This window comes from Erythrolamprus reginae, chromosome 6 (genome assembly GCF_031021105.1).
Source record: "Erythrolamprus reginae isolate rEryReg1 chromosome 6, rEryReg1.hap1, whole genome shotgun sequence".
NCBI classification, from domain to species: Eukaryota; Metazoa; Chordata; class Lepidosauria; order Squamata; family Dipsadidae; genus Erythrolamprus; species Erythrolamprus reginae.
The window spans coordinates 91,413,409-91,437,275 of record NC_091955.1 but is presented as its reverse complement, the minus strand read 5'-3'; the positions used below and the strand labels follow the sequence as shown (position 1 = coordinate 91,437,275).

The following is a 23,867-nucleotide window of genomic DNA, read 5'->3' as shown; positions in this document are numbered from 1 at the left end:
TCCTAGATTCGCCCACATTTCTACAACACTCCGTGGCTTGCACTGGCTGCCGATCGGTTTCCGGTCACAATTCAAAGTGTTGGTTATGACCTTTAAAGCCCTTCATGGCATTGGACCAGAATACCTCCGGAACCACCTTCTACCGCATGAATCCCAGCGGCCAATAAGGTCCCACAGAGCTGGCCTTCTCCGGGTCCTGTCGAGATTAGAACGGTCCCCACCCTCCTTGTCTTTCGCAAGTTACTCAAGACCCACCTATATCGCCAGGCATGGGGGAACTAAGACATCTCCCCCAGGCTTTCTTATATTTTATGTTTTGTATGTATGTGCTGTATGGTTTTTAATTGTTGAGGTTTTTTATGTAATTTTATTATTAGATTTGTTTCATTATTATACTGTTTTTTATTACTGTTGTGAGCCGCCCCGAGTCTTCGGAGAGGGGCGGCATACAAATCAAATTAAATCAAATCAAATCAAATCAAAATTAATCTAGAAGGTCTTTCGGGGGATTAGTTCACGGGTTTACAAAAACATAGGCTTCCCAAGGTAGAGAGGTACACACACTCGCTACATAAAATAATCAAGTATTTATTGAGCTTACATTCCCAAATTACCTGGCTTTAAGCCAAGCTGAACCATACCTGAAAGTTTAATAACTGTGCCAGATTGTCAGTTCAATCAGTTTTAAACATAGATCATTGCCCAAATTAGCACGGTGAGAACTTCTATAATTGGAGAGTATGAAAATAATGAATAATTAATCCATCTACTAATCATATTAGCAAAATGTTCAGCATCCAAATACTTTATGCTTTGCTGTCTGCCTCCCCATTTGGGTTACAACCTATGCTTACTAATTAGGAACCAAGCTACGCTAAGCACAATAGAATTTTATTCTAAGTAACTGAGACTCCCTTTACCCATGATGACGAATCTATGACACACTCCCATGGTCTTAGGCGACCCCTGTGAAATGGTCCTTAGACCCCCCAAACAGGTCCCAACTCCCAGATTGAGAACCACTGACTTAATGGGAAGAACCATCCTAAATAAACTCCGTTTTGTCAGTTACTTTATAAACAATGTCGTTTGGCGGGTCCTAGGGGAAGAGCCTTCTCTGTGGTGGCCCCGACCCTCTGGAACCAGCTCCCCCCTGAGATTAGAACTGCCCCCACCCTCCTTGCCTTTCCTAAACTCCTTAAAACCCACCGCTGTCGTCAGGCATGGGGGAACTGATATAACTTCCCCAGGCCTATATTGTTTATGTATGGTATGTTGTGTGCATGTTTTTTTAAATTATGGGTTTTTAGTTTTAATTATTAGATTTGTATTCTACATTGTTTTTTCTATTACTGCTGTGAGCCGCCCCGAGTCTACGTAGATGGGCGGCATACAAAATAAATAAATAAATAAATAAATAAATAAGTTTGTTTGTTTGCTTGCTTATTTGTTTGCTGATTGATTGATTGATTGATTGATTGATCAATTGATTGATTTTGGATTTGGATGCCACCCCTCTCCAAGGACTCGGGGCGGCTCACAGCATGTACAAAAAACAAGAAACAATAATAGCAATCCAATGAATACATTAAAAAAGTCTTTAAAATTCTAATTAAAAAAAAAGAAAAACCATCAATATCATCCATTCAACAATCAAACTGAAGCATTCATTGGTCAGGGGGGAAGATCTAAGGAAAGATGAGTTTTTAAACTCTTCCAGAAGGTGAAGAGGGTGGGGGGAAGTGCGAATCTCCGGAGGGAGCTGATTCCAGAGGGCCGGGGCCTCCAGAGAGAAGGCTCTTCCCCTAGGTCCCACCAGGCAACATTGTTTGGTCGATGGGACCCTAAGGAGACCAACTATGTGGGACCTCATTGGTCACTGGGATTCATGCGGCAGAAGGCGGTCTCGGAGATAGTCTGGTCCTATGCCATGTAGGGCTTTATAGGTCATAGCCAACACTTTGAATTGTGTCCGGAAACAGATTGGTAGCCAATGCAGTCCGCGGAGTGATGGTGAGATATGGGCATTTCTTGGAAGGCCCAAGACTGCTTGCGCGGCTGCATTGAGATTGGATTTCATTTCAATATTATTATTGTTGTTGTTGTTGTTGTTATTATTATTATTATTATTATTATTATTAATTAGATTTGTATGCCGCCCCTCTCCGTAGACTCGGGGCGGCTCACAACAATAACAAAGACAATGTAAGAACAAATCTAATAATTTAAAAAGCACTAAAAACCCCATTATTAAAAGCAAACACACACACAAACATACCATGTATAAACTGTATAGGCCCGGGGGAGATGTCTCAGTTCCCCCATGCCTGACGGCAGAGATGTGTCTTAAGAACTTTACGAAAGGCAAGGAGGGTGGGGGCAGTTCTGATCTCCGGGGGGAGCTGGTTCCAGAGGGTCGGGGCCGCCACAGAGAAGGCTCTTCTTCTGGGTCCCGCCAAATGACATTGTTTAGTCAACGGGACCCGGAGAAGGCCAACTCTGTGGGACCTAACCGGTCGCTGGGATTCGTGCAGCAGAAGGCGGTCCCGGACATATTCTAAATGTGATAATAATTAAATGTGTGCTTTAGCAGCTTTGACCTTGTGTTATTCCTTCCCACTTCCCACTGTTTTTAATAGGAAAGTGAACACAAGAACAAGGGGACACAATCTGAAGTTAGTCGGTGGAAAGATCAAAAGCAACATGAGAAAATATTATTTTACTGAAAGAGTAATAGATCCTTGGAACAAACTTCCAGCAGACGTGGTAGATAAATCCACAGTAACTGAATTTAAACATGCCTGGGATAAACATATATCCATCCTAAGATAAAATACAGAAAATAGTATAAGGGCAGATTAGATGGACCATGAGGTCTTTTTCTGCCGTCAGACTTCTATGTGTTCTATGTTTCCTTTCCGAGGACTCTGCATTTCAATCCTGTCTCCAATTAACTAATTAGTATAAATGATGACTTGTGGATTTCACTGTGGTGTGTCAAGGAAGCAAGAGGGAACGGGCTCTATGAAAACTGAATGTGATATTAATCATGCATGTCTCATAACCAAAATAAAATAATTCTCTCCAGTGTTAAATTAGATTTTAGTTATTTTAATATATTATACTGCTGACTGGCTGGCTATTCATATGGTTTAAGCACTTCTAATAAACACATTCCATTGAGAATTCAAAACATGTGGAAATGGATTATTCAGCATTCATAGTACTCTCCATCTGCTTCTAGTATATTATCCATGGCCTTACACATTTTAGAGCTGCTACCTGCCATTAAAAGCACCTGGTTGGATTAAAATTTAGACACAACCTGGACTGATGTGCTGAAATTAGAACTCACACTGTGTATCAATGTTTCTAACTTTTAAGAATAATATTTGAGGTTTGGATTCAATTCTTTTCTAAAATGAGTTAGGAATGAGTTAGCTTAGCAGTCATTATTTTGATACCAGGCATATCTGACAAATTATAACCAACTGAGGTTATAAAAACTATTTTACATGGGACAATACATAGCATAAGAGTAAGCTATTCTCAAAGTATCCTTCCACCTGGAAAGAAACATTTGGAGCAAGCAAGCCCTACATGGCATTGGACCTGATTACCTTCGGAACTGCCTGCTACCGCACGAATCCCAGCGACCGATAAGGTCCCACAGAGTTGGCCTTCTCCGGGTCCCGTCGACTAAACAATGTCGTTTGGCGGGCCCCAGGGGAAGAGCCTTCTCTGTGGTGGCCTCGGCCCTCTGGAACCAACTCCCCCCCGGAGATTAGAATTTCCCCCACCCTCCCTGTACTCAAGACTCATTTATACCGCCTGGCATGGGGGAGTTGAGATATTCCTTCCCCGTGGCCATTACAATTTATGCATGGTATGTTTGTGTGTATGTTTGGTTTTATAATAAGGGTTTTTAGTTGTTTTATTATTGGATTGTCATATGCTGTTTTTAACATAATGCACTTGGGGAAAAGGAATCCTCAATCTGAGTGTTGTATTGGCAGTTCTGTGTTAGCAAATACTTTAAAAGAAAAGGATTTAGGGGTAGTGATTTCTGACAGTCTCAAAATGGGTGAACAGTGCAGTCAGGCAGTAGGGAAAGCAAGTAGGATGCTTGGCTGCATAGCTAGAGGTATAACAAGCAGGAAGAGGGAGATTATGATCCCGCTATATAGAATGCTGGTGAGACCCCATTTGGAATACTGTGTTCAGTTCTGGAGACCTCACCTACAAAAAGATATTGACAAAATTGAACGGGTCCAAAGACGGGCTAAAAGAATGGTGGAAGGTCTTAAGCATAAAACGTATCAGGAAAGACTTAATGAACTCAATCTGTATAGTCTGGAGGACAGAAGGAAAAGGGGGGACATGATCGAAACATTTAAATATGTTAAAGGGTTAAATAAGGTCCAGGAGGGAAGTGTTTTTAATAGGAAAGTGAACACAAGAACAAGGGGACACAATCTGAAGTTAGTTGGGGGAAAGATCAAAAGCAACATGAGAAAAGATTATTTTACTGAAAGAGTAGTAGATCCTTGGAACAAACTTCCAGCAGACGTGGTTGATAAATCCACAGTAACTGAATTTAAACATGCCTGGGATAAACATATATCCATCCTAAGATAAAATACAGAAAATAGTATAAGGGCAGACTAGATGGACCATGAGGTCTTTTCCTGCCGTCAGACTTCTATGTTTCTATGTTTCTATCATTGTTGTTAGCCGCCCCGAGTCTACGGAGAAGGGCGGCATACAAATCCAATAAATAAAATAAATAAATAAAATAAAGTAGAGCAATGGAAAAAAACTCTGCAAAGACTTAGGGCTTGGAAAACATTCTTCGCGGAGAGTAACAATGAAAGAGCCTGCAAGGTAAGAGCTGGGAAGCTCTTTAGCAGTTAGTTAGGGCTGGAAAAAAAGCTACATTCAAAGTATAAAACGCACCCAAATTATCAGCCTCTTTTAGGGAGGAAAAAGGTGCATCTTATACTCCGAAAAGTACGGTAAGTATAAAGTGTCAAGAGACAGAACCCTTATTTTATATGCAGAGAGGTCTCGAGTTCAATGCCCACAATCTCCAGTTTATAAGGCCCAGAGGAGAAAAGAGCTTTCTTTGGAGAGCCTGCAAAAAATGCTACCCATCTCAATTAAGACTTTCGAAGAGAAAAACTATGACCTTCCAGATCTCTCTGGATTACAGTGGCATTGACCCGATCAATGGCGGTAACAGCAAACAGCTGTTCACAGACCTTTAAAGGCTTGCTACTCATTGCAGCTTCAGGCTGTTAGCAAAAGGACATACACATGTAGTAGCCACTATGTGTGCTCTTAGGTGGTCTGTTAGGACTGAGGTTTACAACATATTTTGCACGGAAGCAGGACAGTTTGATCAATGGCCAATACAGAGCATGTGAATATATCTGCAGAAAATTACAATACAGTGATCCCTCGAGTTTCGCGATCTCGATCTTCGCGAAACGCTATATCGCGATTTTTCCACCGATGACGTCACTCTCTTCCTTCCTTTCTCATCTTTCTTTCTCTCTCTCTTTCTCTATCTTGCTTCTTCCTCTCTCACACTCTCTTCCTCCCTCTCTCATCTCTTTCTTTCCTTCTCTCTCTTTCTCTATCTCTCCCCCTCTTGCTGGCGGGCGGCGGGCGGGCGAGCGGGGGCATCAGCGAGGAGACGGGGTTTCCCCTTTGCGTGGGCGGCTGGGAAACCCCGATCTTCGTCTGCTCGCTGCTGCTGCGCCGAGCAGATCAGCTGCTGGGTGGCCGAAGGAACCTTCCCTGGGTCTTCCCCCTCTTGCTGGCGGGCGGGCGAGCGGCGGGCATCAGCGAGGAGCCGGGGTTTCCCCTTTGCGTGGGCGGCCGGGAAGACCCAGGGAAGGTTCCTTCGGCCGCCCAGCAGCTGATCTGCTCGGTAGCGCAGCAGCAGCGAGGAGCCGAATCGGGGTTTCCCCGCACGCAAAGGGCAGACTAGATGGACCATGAGGTCTTTTTCTGCTGTCAATCTTCTATGTTTCTACGTTTAGCAATTAAATATAAAATATTTATATTTAAAATCATGGAGAAAGTCCCGCATTTCCAGTAGCGACGGCGGGTTAAAATTCTTATGCGTTTCCTTTTATTCTTCAAAATGGTGAGCTCCGTTTTTTTTCCACCCCAGATAAGGACGGCTGCGTTGTTAACGTATGCTCTTCTGCTGCATTGTTTCTCATTGATTCCAGGGGATCGATCAAGTTCCTTGATAAGTTTATCCTCTAAGGACAAGTTCATAATTTGAAGAGCAGACACTTCTAAACCTAGGGAGCAGCGAAGGAGAATCTCTTTCCTTCCCAAGAGGGGGAAAAAGATGATTAAAACAGAGGAAATCGACTCCTTGAAAACAAATCCCCGCTAAGAAAGTCAGGCACATCAAGTGCTTCAACATAGACTCAAGTGAGCTTGTACACGGTTCTCTTCCAAGCAGTTCTATGAACTGTAGTAGAAGGTTACTACAGCATTTCGATTTTTAGATGGGATACAATTTCATACAACGTAGAATCATTGGGTTGGAAGGGACCTTGAGGGCATTCCAGTCCAACCTCTTATAGTAGTGATGGTGAACCTATGGCACGGGTGCCACAGGTGGCACGTGGAGCCAAATTTGCTGGCACATCAGCAGTTGCCTTAGCTCAGCTCCAACATTTATTTATTCATTCATTCATTCATTCATTCATTCATTCATTCATTCATTCATTTATTAGATTTGTATGCGGCCCCTCTCTGTAGACTCGGGCGGCTCACAACAATAACAAAGACAATGTAAGAACAAATCTAATAATTTAAAAAACACTAAAAACCCCATTATTAAAAGCAAACATACACACAAACATACCATGTATAAACTGTATAGGACCGGGGCAGATGTCTCAGTTCCCCCATGCCTGACGGCAGAGATGGGTCTTAAGAACTTTACGAAAGGCAAGGAGGGTGGGGGCAGTTCTGATCTCCAGGGGGAGCTGGTTCCAGAGGGTCGGGGCCGCCACAGAGAAGGCTCTTCTCCTGGGTCCCGCCAAACGACATTGTTTAGTCGACGGGGCCTGGAGAAGGTCAACTCTGTGGGACCTTCGCTGGGATTCATACATGTGTGTGCTGACCAACTGATTTTTGGCTTGCACAGAGGATCTGGATGGGTGTTTTGGGCTTTCAGAGCGCCTCCGGAAGGATAGGGGAAGGCGTTTTTACCCTCGCTCCGCTCCAGGGAAGCTTTTGGAGCCTGGAGAAGGTGAAACACGAGCCTACTGGGCTCACCAGAAGTTGGGAAACAGGCCGTTTCTGGCCTCCAGGGGGCGGGGAAAGCTGTTTTCACCTCCACAGGCATTGAGTTGTGGGTATAGGCACTCACGCATGTGCGATACTGCGCACATATGCTCTTTCGGCACCCGAGGGGGAAAAGGTTCACCATCACTGCCTTATAGCAAACTTGATTTCATTGAGTGATGCACCATTGAGTCATTTCAAGAATGGCAGCATAGAAATCTAATTAATAAATAATAATAAATAATTGTGTTTGACCTCGCGGAGGGTGTGAATAGGGTAGGTGTGGCCAGCTGGACCTAATTTGTGTCAGGGGCGCCTATGTTGGCCCGAGTGCTCTGCCAGGGAAAATGGGCTGCCAATCTCAGTTTTCGGCCCTCCCTCCCAAAGGCAGACCAGGATGACCCCATGATGGTCAATACTGAACTGGGGAGCGAGAAGGTGTATCGCAGCAAGAGCCGATGCTCGACTACTGAGCGTCCAGATGGAACTACTACTAGTATTCGGAAACTTCAGGTCGTGCAGAATGCAGCTGCGAGAGCAATCATGGGCTTTCCCAAATATGCCCATGTTACACCAACACTCCGCAGTCTGCATTGGTTGCCGATCAGTTTCTGGTCACAATTCAAAGTGCTGGTTATGACCTATAAAGCCCTTCATGGCACCGGACCAGATTATCTCAAGGACCGCCTTCTGCTGCACGAATCCCAGCGACCAGTTAGGTCCCACAGAGTGGGTCTTCTCCGGGTCCCGTCAACTAAACAATGTCGCTTGGCGGGACCCAGGGGGAGAGCCTTCTCTGTGGCGGCCCCGGCCCTCTGGAACCAGCTCCCCCCAGAGATTAGAATTGCTCCAACCCTCCTTGCCTTTTGTAAGCTTCTTAAACCCACCTCTGCCGCCAGGCATGGGGGAACTGTGATACTCTTTCCCCCTAGGCCTTCACAATTTTATGCATGGTATGTCTGTATGTATGTTTGGTTTTATAAGGGTTTTTAACTGTTTTAATATTGGATTGTTTATGCTGTTTTTATTACTGTTGTTAGCCGCCCAGAGTCTACGGAGAGGGGCGGCAAACAAATCCAATGAATGAATGAATGAATGAATGAATGAATGAATGAATGAATGAATGAATAAATAAATAAATAAACTACATTCAGTATGTCAGTCTTTAAATTCTGAAGAAAAAACTCACAATGGCAAATACTCAAAGTCCAATTTTCGATTGGTCAAGAAGAGATGAAAACCAGTATTCAGGAAGGGAGAAAAGGTAGCCACATCGTCCAGTCTGAGGACCGAGTCAAAGCTGGGTCTTAAAAGGGCAGATCCAGCAAAAAGTAACAGCCTCGGTCCTCATTCTGAGTGGACGAGGACAGCCCATCCTGAATGCTGGCTCCACCCACAATGAAGAATATAATATACAAAGCAGAAGGAAGAGAGCTGATTTAGTGCTATTCAATTTATTGTTTCTGAGTTACAGGGGTTAGTGTTCCCCACTGATTGTGCAGGTATATCTGACCCACATAACAATCTTAGATTTAACAACGCATTTCACAATTTTATTCTGAAATAAGAGAACAGGAGGAATTAGCCTTTTGCCCTTGCACAGTTACTGCTAGGAAATTCAAACGGTGTACTCTAAAATTGAATTTTAATAATTGATAACCCAGAAACCCAAATAAGCTACGGACCAAATATGGGATGGCAAAACTTTTTACTCTAACATTCGCATAAAGGCGAGAATTATATAACTATCCTTTGAATGGAATTCCACCAAGTCACCTAAAACCAATAAAAGGGTTTTTCCCCCCAGTTCTTAATTCACATATTTCACCCATGGGATTAACGATAATAAACCAACAGATGATTCTTACAATACCAAAGTACCTCAAGAAGTGCTATCTGTCATTGTGCTAATAAATCCATTCCATTAAAGGATATCTATTTGCCTCGTTCACTAACAAATGTAAGGCAGGTTAACAAATCAGAATTAATGGTAAACATGTACAGTGGTACCTCTACTTATGAACTTAAGATTCTTGGAATCTCCTGGGAGGAAACAGGGCCAGAAAAGGTGGGGAGAAGTCTCCGTGGGGCCTCTCTAGGAATCTCCTGGGAGGAAACAGGGCCAGAAAAGGTGGGGAGAAGTCTCCGTGGGGCCTCTCTAGGAATCTCCTGGGAGGAAACAGGGCCAGAAAAGGTGGGGAGAAGTCTCCGTGGGGCCTCTCTAGGAAGCTCCTGGGAGGAAACAGGGCCTCCATCCTCCTAGTGGTTTCCCCAATCACACACATTATTTGCTTTTACATTGATTCCTATGGGAAAAATTACTTCTTCTTACAAACTTTTCTGCTTAAGAACCTGGTCACGGAGCGAATTAAGTTCGTAAGTAGAGGTACCACTGTATTTTTTCCAATCCAGGGGGAAATACTGCGGCTATTATCTTTAAATTATTCTAGCATGTCACCAGTTTCTTTATTTTGAACAAAGCATCTTTGCAATCATTTTACACCCAGCCAAAGGCAAAGGCTGATACTTTTCAATTACCAAGCCTGGATCAATTTTAAATCACCGACTAAGAAAAATGCTGTGCATAAATAAATGAAAAGCGCAGCGCGAGACCATTTGAATTTTATTTGCCAAATGGAAACCTATTCACAGAGCAATTTTTCTGTAAGGTGCGCAATCGATGCTCAGACTACACAGGCATGCCAAAATCACAATGGAGAATAAAAACGAAGCCAACAGCGAAAGCCGTCCCTTTGCCAAGCTACGAAAAACTTACTGCAAGAAACCAAATCTGTCGGTAACTTTGTAAAGCAGGTAGTCAGCATCTTCCCAAGGCTCGATCTGGGCTCCTTCTCGTCCCTGTAGAAAGCAGAGAAGTCAGATAATTAATTCATTTCATTAAAGTTCCTACTTATGGTTGCACATATCAATGGTTGCTGGCATGCTCCGAACCTCAAAAGGAATTCTTTATTTCCAAATGTAAAATAATGCACTTGGGGAAAAGGAATCCTCAATCTGAGTATTGTATTGGCAGTTCTGTGTTAGCAAAAACTTCAGAAGAGAAGGATTTAGGGGTAGTGATTTCTGATAGTCTCAAAATGGGTGAGCAGTGCGGTCGGGTGGTAGGGAAAGCAAGCAGGATGCTTGGCTGCATAGCTAGAGGTATAACAAGCAGGAAGAGGGAGATTATGATTCCGCTGTATAGAGCGCTGGTGAGACCCCATTTGGAATACTGCGTTCAGTTCTGGAGACCTCACCTACAAAAAGATATTGATAACATTGAACGGGTCCAAAGACGGGCTACAAGAATGGTGGAAGGTCTTAAGCATAAAACGTATCAGGAAAGACTGAATGAACTCAATCTGTATAGTCTGGAGGACAGAAGGAAAAGGGGGGACATGATCGAAACATTTAAATATGTTAAAGGGTTAAATAAGGTCCAGGAGGGAAGTGTTTTTAATAGGAAAGTGAATACAAGAACAGGGGGACACAATCTGAAGTTAGTTGGGGGAAAGATCAAAAGTGACATGAGAAAATATTATTTTACTGAAAGAGTAGTAGAGCCTTGGAACAAACTTCCAGCAGACGTGGTTGGTAAATCCACAGTCACTGCATTTAAACATGCCTGGGATGAACATATATCCACCCTAAGATAAAATACAGGAAATAGTATAAGGGCAGACTAGATGGACCATGGGGTCTTTTTCTGCCGTCAGAGTCACCAGCACTCTATATAGCGGGATCATAATCTCCCTCTTCCTGCTTGTTCATCATCTGAGCCACTTGTTACTCAGCCCAAGACGGCAGAACCCATGACACAATTATTTAAGGATTACACAAACTTACTCGGTCGTACTTGGCAACTATCTCAGCACGTTCTTGAGCAAGTTTGACAGCAGCATCCTGTTCAACATCAGTACCTGTGTTGGGGAAGAGAAAATGGATACAGTTGGGCAGGTTCTATTCGTTTTTTGATGACTGGTGCTTAAAGAAATATATACCGTAAAAGAAATGCTTCTTTCCGTATTAACGCAATACTGATGGTTTCAAAAGGGGTATTTTAAGCATTGGCATTTAAACTGACCATTTTTCATCTTCTAGCTATTTCGGTAGTTTTGGCAGACTATAAAATGTTTCCCTGGCTTTTCAAAATACAGTGATACCTTGTCTTACAAACTTAATTGGTTCCGGGACGAGGTTCTTAAGGTGAAAAGTTTGTAAGACGAAACAATGTTTCCCATAGGAATCAATAGAAAAGCGATTAATGCGTGCAAGCTCAAAATTCACCCCTTTTGCCAGCCGAAGCGCCCGTTTTTGCGCTGCTGGGATTCCCCTGAGGTTCCCCTCTATAGGAAACTCCACCTCCCGACTTCTGTGTTTTTGCTATGCTGCAGGGAAATCCCAGCAGGGGAATCCCAGCATCTCCCAGCATTGCAAAAACGAGCGTTTTGCTGGCAATGGAAGTCCGGAGGTGGGGTTTCCCAGCGAAGGGAGCATCCGTGAAATCGCAGCATCGCAAAAACACCGAAGTCCTCAAAACCCCACCTCCAGACCTCTGTTTTTGCGATGCTGTGATTTCACTGAGGCTCCCTTCACTGGGAAACCCCCTCCGGACTTCCGTTGCACCCATTTTTGCGCTGCTGGGATTTCCCTGCAGCATCACAAAAACACAGAAGTCCTGCTGGGATTCCCCTGCAGCAGCGTAAAAACAGGTGCTTCGCTGGCAACGGAAGTCTGGAGGTGGGGCATCCCAGGGGCGGCGGTGGGTTTGTAAGGTGAAAATAGTTTGTAAGAAGAAGCAAAAAAATCTTAAACCCCAGGTTTGTATCTCGAAAGGTTTGTATGATGAGGCGTTTGTAAGACGAGGTATCACTGTACTGTATTTAGTAAAGCTGGTTCAAGTCAGCCCTTCAGAAAATTAAATCTGTGGGGAAATGCATTTTATGCAAAGAATTTAAGAAGTAAAGCAGAAAGTTTGAAAAACGTTTCCAATGAAATCTAAAGATAAAGGTAAAATGAGGACCCGGATTGTTGGGGCAATATGCTGGCTCTGTTAAAAAGTGCTATTGCTAACATGTTGTAAGCTGCCCTGAGTCTAAGGAGAAGTAAGGAGCTGTGATGTTCCTTCAATACACCAGGGTGATTCGACACAAAAATATGTAACCCTGCCCTGGTGCAGAGCTGAAGGGATTGGATACTGTAGCCTAGAGGATAATTCTCTGCCTTACAAGGCAAAGGTTGCAGGTTCAAGTCCCAGTGGGTATGGCTAGCTAATGAGGCCAAAATAAGCCGAAATAGATCTATCCTAGTCTCCCTTAATTTTCAAATTCAGCAAAAAAATGTGACAAATAAATAAATAAATAAATAAGCTATTAATTTAACAATTGCAGTGATTGACTTAATAAATGCGGCAAGAAAAGTGGGAGCTGACAACAGCCAGAGCACATGACAAATCGGAGGAGTTGCGCAAGGTAGGAAGATATGGAGGGACCTGGCCCATAGAATCCCCAAGGACACTTGACTGAATGGATAACATAATCATCAAGCAATAATCCAGACATAATAAGCCTGCTAAATGTTTTAATGATGCAGATTGACTTTCCCACTGAGATGCAAAAAACGATGGCATCGGACCAGATTACTTGCAGGACTGCCTTCTGCCGCATGAGTCCCAGCGACCGGTTAGGTCCCACAGAGTCGGCCTTCCCCAGGACCCTTCAACTTGCAGGACCACCTTCTGTTGCTTGTGCGAGACCTAGGGGAAGAGCCTTCTCTGTGGGGGCCCCACCCCTCTAGCCTTCCGTAAGAGTCTTAAGACTCATTTATGTCATCAGGCGTGCGCCGATTAGACGTTAGCCCCTGGCCAACGAATGTATGATTGATGTATGAATGATTGGAAGTGATTTTTAATACTACCGGTATTAGAGATTTTAGATAACCATGTAGTTTTAATTTAATTGGATTAATTTTATGGTAATTTACTGTTTTTCATATGCTGTGAGCTATCCCGAGTCTTTGGAGAGGGGTGGCATAGAAATCAGATAGATGGATAGATGGATAGACGGACAGACGGATAGACGGATAGATGGGAGGGTGGGTGTATAAGATAGACAGACAGACAGACAGACAAGGAAGAGAGAGAGAGATAGATGGATGGATGGATGGATGGATGGATAAGATAGGTAGGTAGGTAGGTAGGTAGGTAGGTAGGTAGATAGATCTGGTCTGGTGCCATGTAGGGTTTCAAAGACCACAAGTCACAGAAGAGCCAACGTTCCCTATTCCTGGAACATAATCATCAAGCAACAATCCAGGCATAATAAACCTGCTAAATGATTTAATGATGCAGATTCGCTTTCCCACTGAGATGCCAAAAGCATTTGCAAAAAGCGTTTTCTTGTGGCTAAGGCGCAAAGATTCCTCTCGGCCGACAAACCAGGGAGGCCAAAGATCCCGACAAGGCAGGAAGTTTGAAAGGCTCTCGATTTCACTAGCCCTATTATTTCTGCTGGGTCTCACGGCTTTTCCAGCAGCGGGTGTGCTCTATTTTTACATTCCTCCACTGTTGCAAATTGGCCAAGCCCGAGGTAGTTAACAAAGCACAGCTATTATCCATGCTGGGAAGCGACTGCCCTCCAACGCTGGGGAAAAAAATGCAACAAATCAGATCAGATTCAGAAAACCGTGAAGATCAGAACGTTTCCTGACAGCTCAAGGTGCTCTGGTTTTCTCCCTGGATCGTTGGGGTCGCCGAATGATCACAGGGCGCTGCCGAGTGAGAAGACATTAGGTCATCCCAAATATAATAAAATAAAAACCACCACAAACCCCAGGCAGACCCATATAAGAGCAAGTGACAGAAATAATGGCCTGATTCACCAACAGGGAAGTGAAAGGAAGGAGACAGCGAGACATCAGGCTACGTGAATACAGTGATCCCCCGAGTTTCGCGATCTCGATCTTTGCGAAACGCTATATCACGATTTTTCCACCCGATGACGTCACTCCCTTCCTTTCTCATCTTTCTTTCTCTCTCTCTTTATCTTGCTTCTTCCTCTCTTACACTCTCTTCCTCCCTCTCTCATCTCTTTCTTTCCTTCTCTCTCTTTCTCTATCTCTCCCCCTCTTGCTCTCGAGCGGCAAGCGAGCAGCCGGGCGGGCGAACGGGCAAGCGGAGCGGCCGGGCGGGCGGGCGAACGGGCAAGCGGAGCGGCCGGGCGGGCGGGCGAACGGGCAAGCGGAGCGGCCGGGCGGGCGGGCGAACGGGCAAGCGGAGCGGCCGGGCGGGCGGGTGAACGGGCAAGCGAGCAGCCGGGCGGGTGGGTGAACGGGCAAGCGGCAAGCGATCTTGGGGTTTCCCCTTTGCCTGGGTGGCGGGAAGACCCAGGGAAGGTTCCTTCGGCCGCCCAACAGCTGATCTGCTCCGCAGCACGGCAGCAGCGAGGAGCCGAAGATGGGGTTTCCCCGTTGCCTGGGCAACGGGGAAACCCCATCTTCGGCTCCTCGCTGCTGCCGCGCTGCGGAGCAGATCAGCTGTTGGGCGGCCGAAGGAACCTTCCCTGGGTCTTCCCCGCCGCCCACATGCAAACTCCACCATCTGCGCATGTGCGGCCATGAAAAAAAAGGGCGTGCATGCGCAGATGGTGTTTTACTTCCGCACCGCTATATCGCGACAAATTGAGTTTCGCGAGAGGTCTTGGAACGGAACTCTCGCGAAACTCGGGGGATCACTGTATTAATCAGGAAGACAAAGTAAATCCCGTCTCTCCAATTCCCCCCTACCCTCCCTGAGCCAAAGAAGTAAACTGCAGAGTTGGTAAATTAAAGGTCTCGGGGGGGCCAAGCGTGAATCCCGGAAGTTTTTCAATTAGCCAATGGAGTCTTTATGCAAACAGGGTTTTTGCAGGTTGCTACAAGCTGGAATTGGGATTTTGGTGTAGAACGTTTTGGGGAAAAGATCAAAAGCAACATGAGAAAATACTATTTTACTGAAATAGTAGATCCTTGGAACAAACTTCCAGCAGGCGTGGTTGGTAAATCCACAGGAACTGAATTTAAACATGCCTGGGATAAACATACAGTGTTCCCTCGATTTTCGCTGGGGATGCGTTCAGAGACTGCCCGCGAAAGTCGAATTTCCGCAAAGTAGAGATGCGGAAGTAAATACACTATTTTTGGCTATGAACAGTATCCCAAGCCTTCCCTTAACACTTTAAACTCCTAAATTGTGATTTCCCATTCCCTTAGCAACCATTTAGATTATTACTCACCATGTTTATTTATTAAAGTTTATTTTAAAAAATATTTATTAAAGGCAGACGAAAGTTTGGCGATGACATATGACGTCATCGGGCGGGGAAAAACGTGGTATAGGGAAAAAACCTGTGAAGTATTTTTTAATTAATATTTTTGAAAAACCGTGGTATAGACTTTTCGCGAAATTTGAACCCGCGAAAATCAAAGGAACACTGTATATTCATCCTAAGATAAAATACAGGAAATAGTATAAGGGCAGACTAGATGGACCATGAGGTCTTTTTCTGCCGTCAGTCTTCTATGTTTCTATGTTTAGGAAGTTGGTGAATACCTTCACATTTCCATCCTACTTCTCTCTGCAGGATGCCCTAATGAGCCCCCAACAGAAAATATTGCCATTCCTTTTGTCAGTTATTTTACTGTATAAGTCAGTGAGAGTGAATCTTTTTTTCCACGGGTGCCAAAAAGAGCGTGCGCATTCACTATCGCGCATAGGCGCATGCCCATACCCATAATTCAATGCCTGGGGAGGGCGAAAACAGCTTCCCCCACCCTCTGTTTCCCAACTTCTGGTAGGCCCAATAGGTTTGTCTTTCACCCTCTTCAGGCTCCAAAGGCTTCCCTGGAACCAGGAGGCAGTAAAAACACCCGCCTCCATCCCCGGAGGCTCTCTGGAAGCCAAAAACGCCCTCCCAGAGCCTCTGTGCGAGCCAAAAATCAGCTGGCCACCATACACATGCACACTGGAGCTGAGCTAGGGCAATGGCTCACATGCCAGTAGATGTGGCTCTGCGTGCCACCTGTGGCGCCCGTGTCACAGGTTCCCCATCACTCATATAAGTCAAGCACATTATGACTTTTAAGCCACCGGCCAGCCCACCTTCCTCAACATGCTAGTGTCTAGATGTGTGGAAACAATCACTTTCAAAATTCCCAGATGAACTAGCCAAATGTGATTCTGGATTTCAATGTTTAAGACTGTAATAGAATTGCTTTACGCTCATCCCTAGTTTCTAAGAATATATTACACAATAACCAAAGTCTTTTGGGAGTTGGGTGGCAAACAAACAAACAAACAAACAAACAAATAAATAAACCAGGAATCTTATGTAATAACCACTTTTCAACCTGCAAAACGTATCCACCACATATTACTGAGAGAAAGAGTCTGCGGAGAGGGGCGGCATACAAATCCAATTAATAATAATAATAATAATAATAATAATAATAATAATAATAATAATAATAACAACAACAACTATTATTATTATTATTATTATTATTATTATTATTATTATTATTATTTAGATTTGAATGCCGCCCCTCTCTGAGGACAGGTGCGTATTCCTGATAGCTACTATGTAAGTACTACACTATGTAATAATTTGACGTAAAAGCAGAGGTGAAATGTTCCCAGGTTCGCTCGTGCCTGTCGGTCGTTGAAGAGCCGGTCACAAAGGGAACGTGAGACTCCGCCCACCCGCTCAGACGCCGCCATTTGGATTCTTTTTCCCTCTGTTCAATTCACAGAACGCTTTGAGCATGTGCAGAGGGTAAAAGGACCCAAATGGCGGTGTCCGGACAGGTGGGTGGGGCCTCATGTTTCCTTCGCCACCGACTCTCTTGACGACCGACAGGCACGAGCGAACCGGGAGCATTTCAACCCTGCATAAAATCCTGCATATTCATATAATAAATACTGACTAGTGTCACGAGTGAGAGAGATTAAATCTTTGAGGATGAATGTTCACTATTATACAGTATTAGACCCAATAAAATTGAACGGGTCCAAAGACGGGCTACAAGAATGGTGGAAGGTCATAAGCATAAAACGTATCAGGAAAGACTTCATGAACTCAATCTGTATAGTCTGGAGGACAGAAGGGAAAGGGGGGACATGATCGAAACATTTAAATATGTTAAAGGGTTAAATAAGGTTCAGAAGGGAAGTGTTTTTAATAGGAAAGTGAACACAAGAACAAGCAGAAACAATCTGAGGTTAGTTGGGGGAAAGATCAGAAGCAACGTGAGAAAATATTATTTTACTGAAAGAGTAGTAGATGCTTGGAACAAACTTCCAGCAGACGTGGTTGGTAAATCCACAGTAACTGAATTTAAACATGCCTGGGTTAAACATAGATCCATCCTAAGATAAAATACAGGAAATAGTATAAGGGCAGACTAGATGGACCATGAGGTCTTTTTCTGCCGTCAATCTTCTATGTTTCTATGTATTACCCTGCCCGCAGCAAACTAAAACACCAGGGACCATATAAATACAAAACAGAGAACAAACCAACACATAGTCTGGAGAGAAATAAATTTCCCTGTCAATGGGATCTATCCAGTATGAGCCCAAAAGCTTGGAAGAATAAAGATTTGGTCTCGGTAACTGACTCAGAATGGATTCTGTAAACAAAACACGATAAAGTTGGCCTTCTCCGGGTCCCGTCGACTAAACAATGTCGGCTGGCGGGACCTAGGGGAAGAGCCTTCTCTGTGGCGGCCCCAGCCCTCTGGAACCAGCACACTGGGCACAGTACCAAAGGATCTCACCGGACATTTGAAAACCATCGGAATTGACAAAATCTCCATCTGTCAATTGCAAAAGGCCGCTTTACTGGGATCGGCAAACATAATTCGCCGCTACATCACGCAGTCCTAGGTGCTTGGGAAGCGCCCGACTGGTGATGAAATACGAAATCCAGCATAGTGATCTCGTTTGCTGTGTTGCACTGACATAATAATAATAATAATAATAATAATAATAATAATAATAATAATAATAATAAATCCAGCAGATCATAAACTGTATCAAAAAACTGTGGTCCATGAAGGCTTCCCAACAGCGAAACATATAAGAATGTGTTATCGTGTGCTAGCTCTTTTGGAAATACCCAAACATTTCAATTTTGATTTTTTTTTCACCTTTAGCTGCAGTCTGCGCTGAACAATAGTTAAACTATAAATTATGTAGTATAAAACAGAGTTGAAAAGCAGCTGCATCCATTTCTAAGCCAATTTGTTTGAATATGAAAGCTATTTAGAGGCAATAACAATCACTTGTCCGATTCCTTGAGCAATGACTGTATGCTTAGATTTATGGTGGCATCATCATTCTGTTGTGTTTGTTCAACAACATTCTTACCATAATCTCATGTACTAACATTCTTAGGTCATGAAGCCAACAGTCTAACCAGGAAATTGGCAGTAAAATGCCTCGTCCCACTTCGCTTTGTTATTTAAGCCTACCATTGTTGTAAAAGGAAGGATAAGTGAATTAACCTTATTAAGAAAATGAGGACGTTTACCCATCTTGCCAAAATTGAACAGATTAAGGGTAGCCCCCATTCCTTTCTCCCCATAATGTCTTCCAGCACTGTTCGGGGCTACTTCTAAAGAGATGTTGTAGGGAGAAGTGGCCAGGACAAGCTTTTATCCCAACCACTAAGAATCTTCTACAGGGCTCTATGACATAATACAGGTTCCTTGAGAGAGCATAAAATAGTATAGAATAGAATTCTTTATTGGCCAAGCGAGACTGGACACACAAGGAATTTGCGCATGCTCTCAGTGTACGTAAAAGAAAAGCTACGTTTGTCAAGAATCATAAGGTACCACACTTAACTTACAAATAAGCAATCAAATTATATTAGGAACCAGTCAATAGAAATAATAAGTCATAAGTCTTCGGAGAGGGGCGGCATACAAATCCAAATAATAATAATAATAATAATAATAATAATAATAATAATAATAATAATAATAATAATAATAATAATAAGCATACAAGCAACAAGTTGCAATCATGCAGTCGTAAGTGGGAGAAGATGAGTGATAGGAATAATGAGGAATAGAACAGTAAGAGTAATGCAGTCTTCTTAGTGAATAGTTTGACAGTGGGGAGGGAAATATTTGTTTAGCAGAGTGATGGCGTTCAGGAAAAAGCTGTTCTTGTGTCTAGTTGTCTTGGTGTGCAGTGCTCTTTAGCGATGTTTTGAGGGTAGGAGTTGAAACAGTTTGGGTCCGGGATGCGAGGGGTCAGTAAATATTTTCACAGCCCTCTTTTTGATTTGTGTGGTATACAGGTCCTCAAGAGCACTCTTTAAAGAATGTTTAATTTAAAGAATAAATTGGAATCAGTCTATAATTCGTAAATATTAGAAACATAGAAACATAGAAGACTGACGGCAGAAAAAGACCTCATGGTCCATCTAGTCTGCCCTTATACTATTTCCTGTATTTTATCTTAGCATGGATCTATGTTTATCCCAGGCATGTTTACATTCAGTGACTGTGGATTTACCAACCACGTCTGCTGGAAGTTTGTTCCAAGCATCTACTACTCTTTCAGTAAAATAATATTTTCTCATGTTGCTTTTGATCTTTCCCCCAACTAACCTCAGATTGTGTCCCCTTGTTCTTGTGTTCACTTTCCTATTAAAAACACTTCCCTCCTGGACCTTATTTAACCCTTGAACATATTTAAATGTTTCGATCATGTCCCCCATTTCCCTTCTGTCCTCCAGACTATACAGATTGAGTTCATGAAGTCTTTCCTGGTACGTTTTATGCTTAAGACCTTCCACCATTCTTGTAGCCCGTCTTTGGACCTGTTCAATTTTGTCAATATCTTTTTGTAGGTGAGGTCTCCAGAACTGAACACAGTACTCCAAATGGGGTCTCACCAGCACTCTATATAAGGGGATCACAATCTCCCTCTTCCTGCTTGTTAACACAGTGATTGGCTCGAACTAGGCAGATCTGGTTTAGAAGATGGATGGGAAATTAGGAACATCCCTATGGATAGATACTTATCTCTGATTTTCAGTGTTAAGAAATGGGCAGATCTCAGGTGTTTTGTTTTGTTTTTAGAATAGAATAACAGAGTTGGAAGGGACCTTGGAGGTCTGCTAGTCCAACCCCCTGCTTAGTCAAGAAACCCTACACCACGTATTCTTTAAAACTTCCAGTGTTGGAGCATTCACAACTTCTGGAGGCAAGCTGTTCCACTGATTAATTGTTCTAACTGTCAGGACATTTCTCCTTAGTTACAAGTTGCTTCTTGTCTTGATTAATTTGCTCCCATTGCTTCTTGTCCTACGGCAGGTGCTTTGGAGAATAGCTTGACTCCCTCTTCTTTGGGGCAACCCCTGAGATATTGGAAGACTGATATCATGTCTCCCTTAGTCCTTCTTTTCATTAAACTAGACATGCCCAGTTCCTGCAATCGTTCTTCATATGTTTTAGCCTCTGGTCCCTTCATCACCTTTGTTGCTCTTCGCTGCCCTCTTTCTAGAGTCTCAACATCCTTTTTCCATTGTGGTAATCAAAGCTAAATGCAGTACAGTGTTCCCTCGATTTTGGCGGGTTCGAATTTCGCGAAAAGTCTATACCATGGTTTTTCAAAAATATTAATTAAAAAATACAGTGATCCCCCGATTATCGCGAGGGTTCCGTTCCAAGACCCCTCGCGATAATCGATATTTCGGGATGTAGTGGTGCGGAAGTAAAAACACCATCTGAGCATGCGCGCCCCTTTTTCCATGGCCGCACATGCGCAGATGGTGGAGTTTGCGTGTGGGCGGCGGGGAAGACCCTTCGGCCGCCCAACAGCTGATCTGCTCCGCAGCGCGGCAGCAGCGAGGAGCCGAAGATGGGGTTTCCCCGTTGCCCAGGCAACGGGGAAACCCCATCTTCGGCTCCTCGCTGCTGCCGCGCTGCGGAGCAGATCAGCTGTTGGGCGGCCAAAGGAACCTTCCCTGGGTCTTCCCGCCGCCCAGGCAAAGGAGAAACCCCAAGATTGCTTGCCGCTTGCCCGTCACCCGCCCACCCGGCTGCTCGCTTGCCGCTTCCCCGTTCGCCCGCCCGCCCGGCCGCTTGCTTGCCGCTTGCCGCTTGCCCGTCACCCGCTTGCCCGGACGCTCGCTTGCCACTTGCCGCTTGCCCGTTCGCCTGCCCGGCTGCTCGCTTGCCCGTTCGCCCGCCCGCCCGGCCGCTCGAGAGCAAGAGGGGGAGAGATAGAGAAAGAGAGAGAAGGAAAGAAAGAGATGAGAGAGGGAGGAAGAGAGTGTGAGAGAGGAAGAAGCAAGAGAGAGAAAGAGAGAGAGAAAGAAAGATGAGAAAGGAAGGGAGTGACGTCATCGGGTGGAAAAATCGCGATATAGCGTTTCGCAATGATCGGGATCGCGAAACTCGGGGGATCACTGTACTTCACGTTTTCCCCCCCTATACCACGTTTTTCCCTGCCCAATGATGTCATATGTCATCGCCAAACTTTCATCCACCTTTAATAATTTTTCTTTTTTAATAAACTTTAATAAAGAAACATGGGGAGTAATAATCTAAATGATTGTTAAGGGAATGGGAAATTGCAATTTAGGGGTTTAAAGTCTTAATGGAAGGCTTGTAATACTCTCCATAGCCAAAAATAGTGTATTTACTTCCGCATCTCTACTTCGCGGAAATTCGACTTTCGCGGGCGGTCTCGGAACGCATCCCCTCCAAAAATCGAGGGAACACTGTATTCCAAGTGTGGCCTTACCAAGGCCTTATAAAGTGGTATTAACATTTCACGTGATCTTGATTCTACCCCTCTGTTAATGCAACCTAGAACTGTGTTGGCTATTTTGGCAGCTGCTGCACACGGCTGGCTCATATTTAAATGCTGGTCCAACAGGACTACAGGATTCCTCCCACAGTTACTACTGTTAAGCAAGGTACCATATAAACTACACCTGTGCATTTTGTTTTCCTTGCCTAAATGTAGAACCTTACTTTTTTCACCACTGATTCTATTAGATGACCCCCAATGTTCAAGTCTCTCAAGATCCTTCTGTATGTTGAGCCTATCTTCTGGAGTGTTGGCTATTCCTGACAGTTTGGTGTCATCTGCAAATTTGATGAGTTCCCCATCTCTCCTGTTGTTTGCGTATCCCTTGTAATTTTCTCCAGCCCCACACCCCAAAACAATACCAATACAAAAGAGCACCTGGCAGGTTAAGCTAGATGGCTCAGAGGGTGGAGGAAATGACTTACTGCAGCTAATTATTATCCACAAATTACCCGGGTTTCTGTAATGCTTGGGTTTTAGCACTAGATTTCACAATTAACTACTACATCCACAAGAACACTTGGTTGATGGCAGTCCAGTGAGCACTCCATATAGAATAGAATAGAATAGAATAGAATAGAATAGAATAGAATTCTTTATTGGCCAAGTGTGATTGGACACACAAGGAATTTGTCTTGGTGCATATGTTCTTGGTATACGTAAAATAAAATACTGTATACATTTTTCAAGAATAATGTGGTACGACACTTCATGGCACTGGACCATATTATCTCAGGGACCGCCTTCTGCTGCACGAATCCCAGCGACCAGTTAGGTCCCACAGAGTGGGCCTTCTCCTGGTCCCGTCAACTAAACAATGTCGTTTGGTGGGACCCAGGGGAAGAACCTTCTCTGTGGCGGCCCCAACCCTTTGGAACCAACTCCCCCCAGAGATTAGAATTGCCCCCACCCTCCTCGCCTTTCGTAAACTTCTTAAAACCCATCTCTGCCGTCAGGCATGGGGGAATTGAGATCCTCTTTCCCCCTAGGCCTTTACAATTTTGGTATGTCTGTATGTATGTTTGGTATTTATAATAAGGGTTTTTTAGTTATTTTAGTATTGGATTGGATTGTTACATGCTGTTTTTTATCATTGTTGTTAGCCGCCCCGAGTCTACGGAGAGGGGCGGCATACAAATCCAATAAATAAATAAAATAAATAATAAATAAATAATGATTGTCATAGGGGTCAAATAAGCAATGAAGAAGCAATATTAATAAAAATCTTAGGATATAAGCAACAAGTTACAGTCATACAGTCAACATGGGAGGAAATGGGTGATAGGAATGATGAGAAAAACTAGTAGAATAGAAGTGCAGATTTAGTAGAAAGTCTGACAGTGTTGAGGGAATTATTTGTTTAGTAGAGTGATATTGTTGGACACCAAAGCTAACAAGAGTTCTCTCTCTCTCTCTCTCACACACACACACACACACACACATAAACACACATACACAAGTACACACTTTCCAATAAATAAGAAAAAAAATAGTCTGGCTTATGATAAATTATGTATCTATCTAGTATTTGATTCCACAGTTCTAGGATTTAGCACCATCCGAAAGAAAACAAGGATTACAAATTCAATAAAAAAGGTATTACGGTCAAAGATTATGGACGCAGTGCCTGTTTTTTCTTCTCTAGCATTTTATACAGAAAGGTCAATGCATAAAATATTTT

The 23,867-nt window shown here is 43.8% G+C and overlaps 1 protein-coding gene across 3 annotated transcripts in view; it reads right to left on the bottom strand.

Moving 5' to 3' along the window:
- Window positions 1-23,867, bottom strand: part of USP6NL (USP6 N-terminal like) — a 153,412-nt gene that overhangs the window by 54,665 nt on the left and 74,880 nt on the right. For all 3 annotated transcript variants that reach the window (XM_070754387.1, XM_070754388.1, XM_070754385.1), the window contains 2 exons: window positions 11,164-11,237; window positions 10,094-10,176 (listed from right to left, as the gene is read on the bottom strand). In XM_070754387.1, the coding sequence (XP_070610488.1) occupies window positions 10,094-10,176; window positions 11,164-11,237 (157 nt within the window). The remainder of the gene's footprint in view (window positions 1-10,093; window positions 10,177-11,163; window positions 11,238-23,867) is intronic.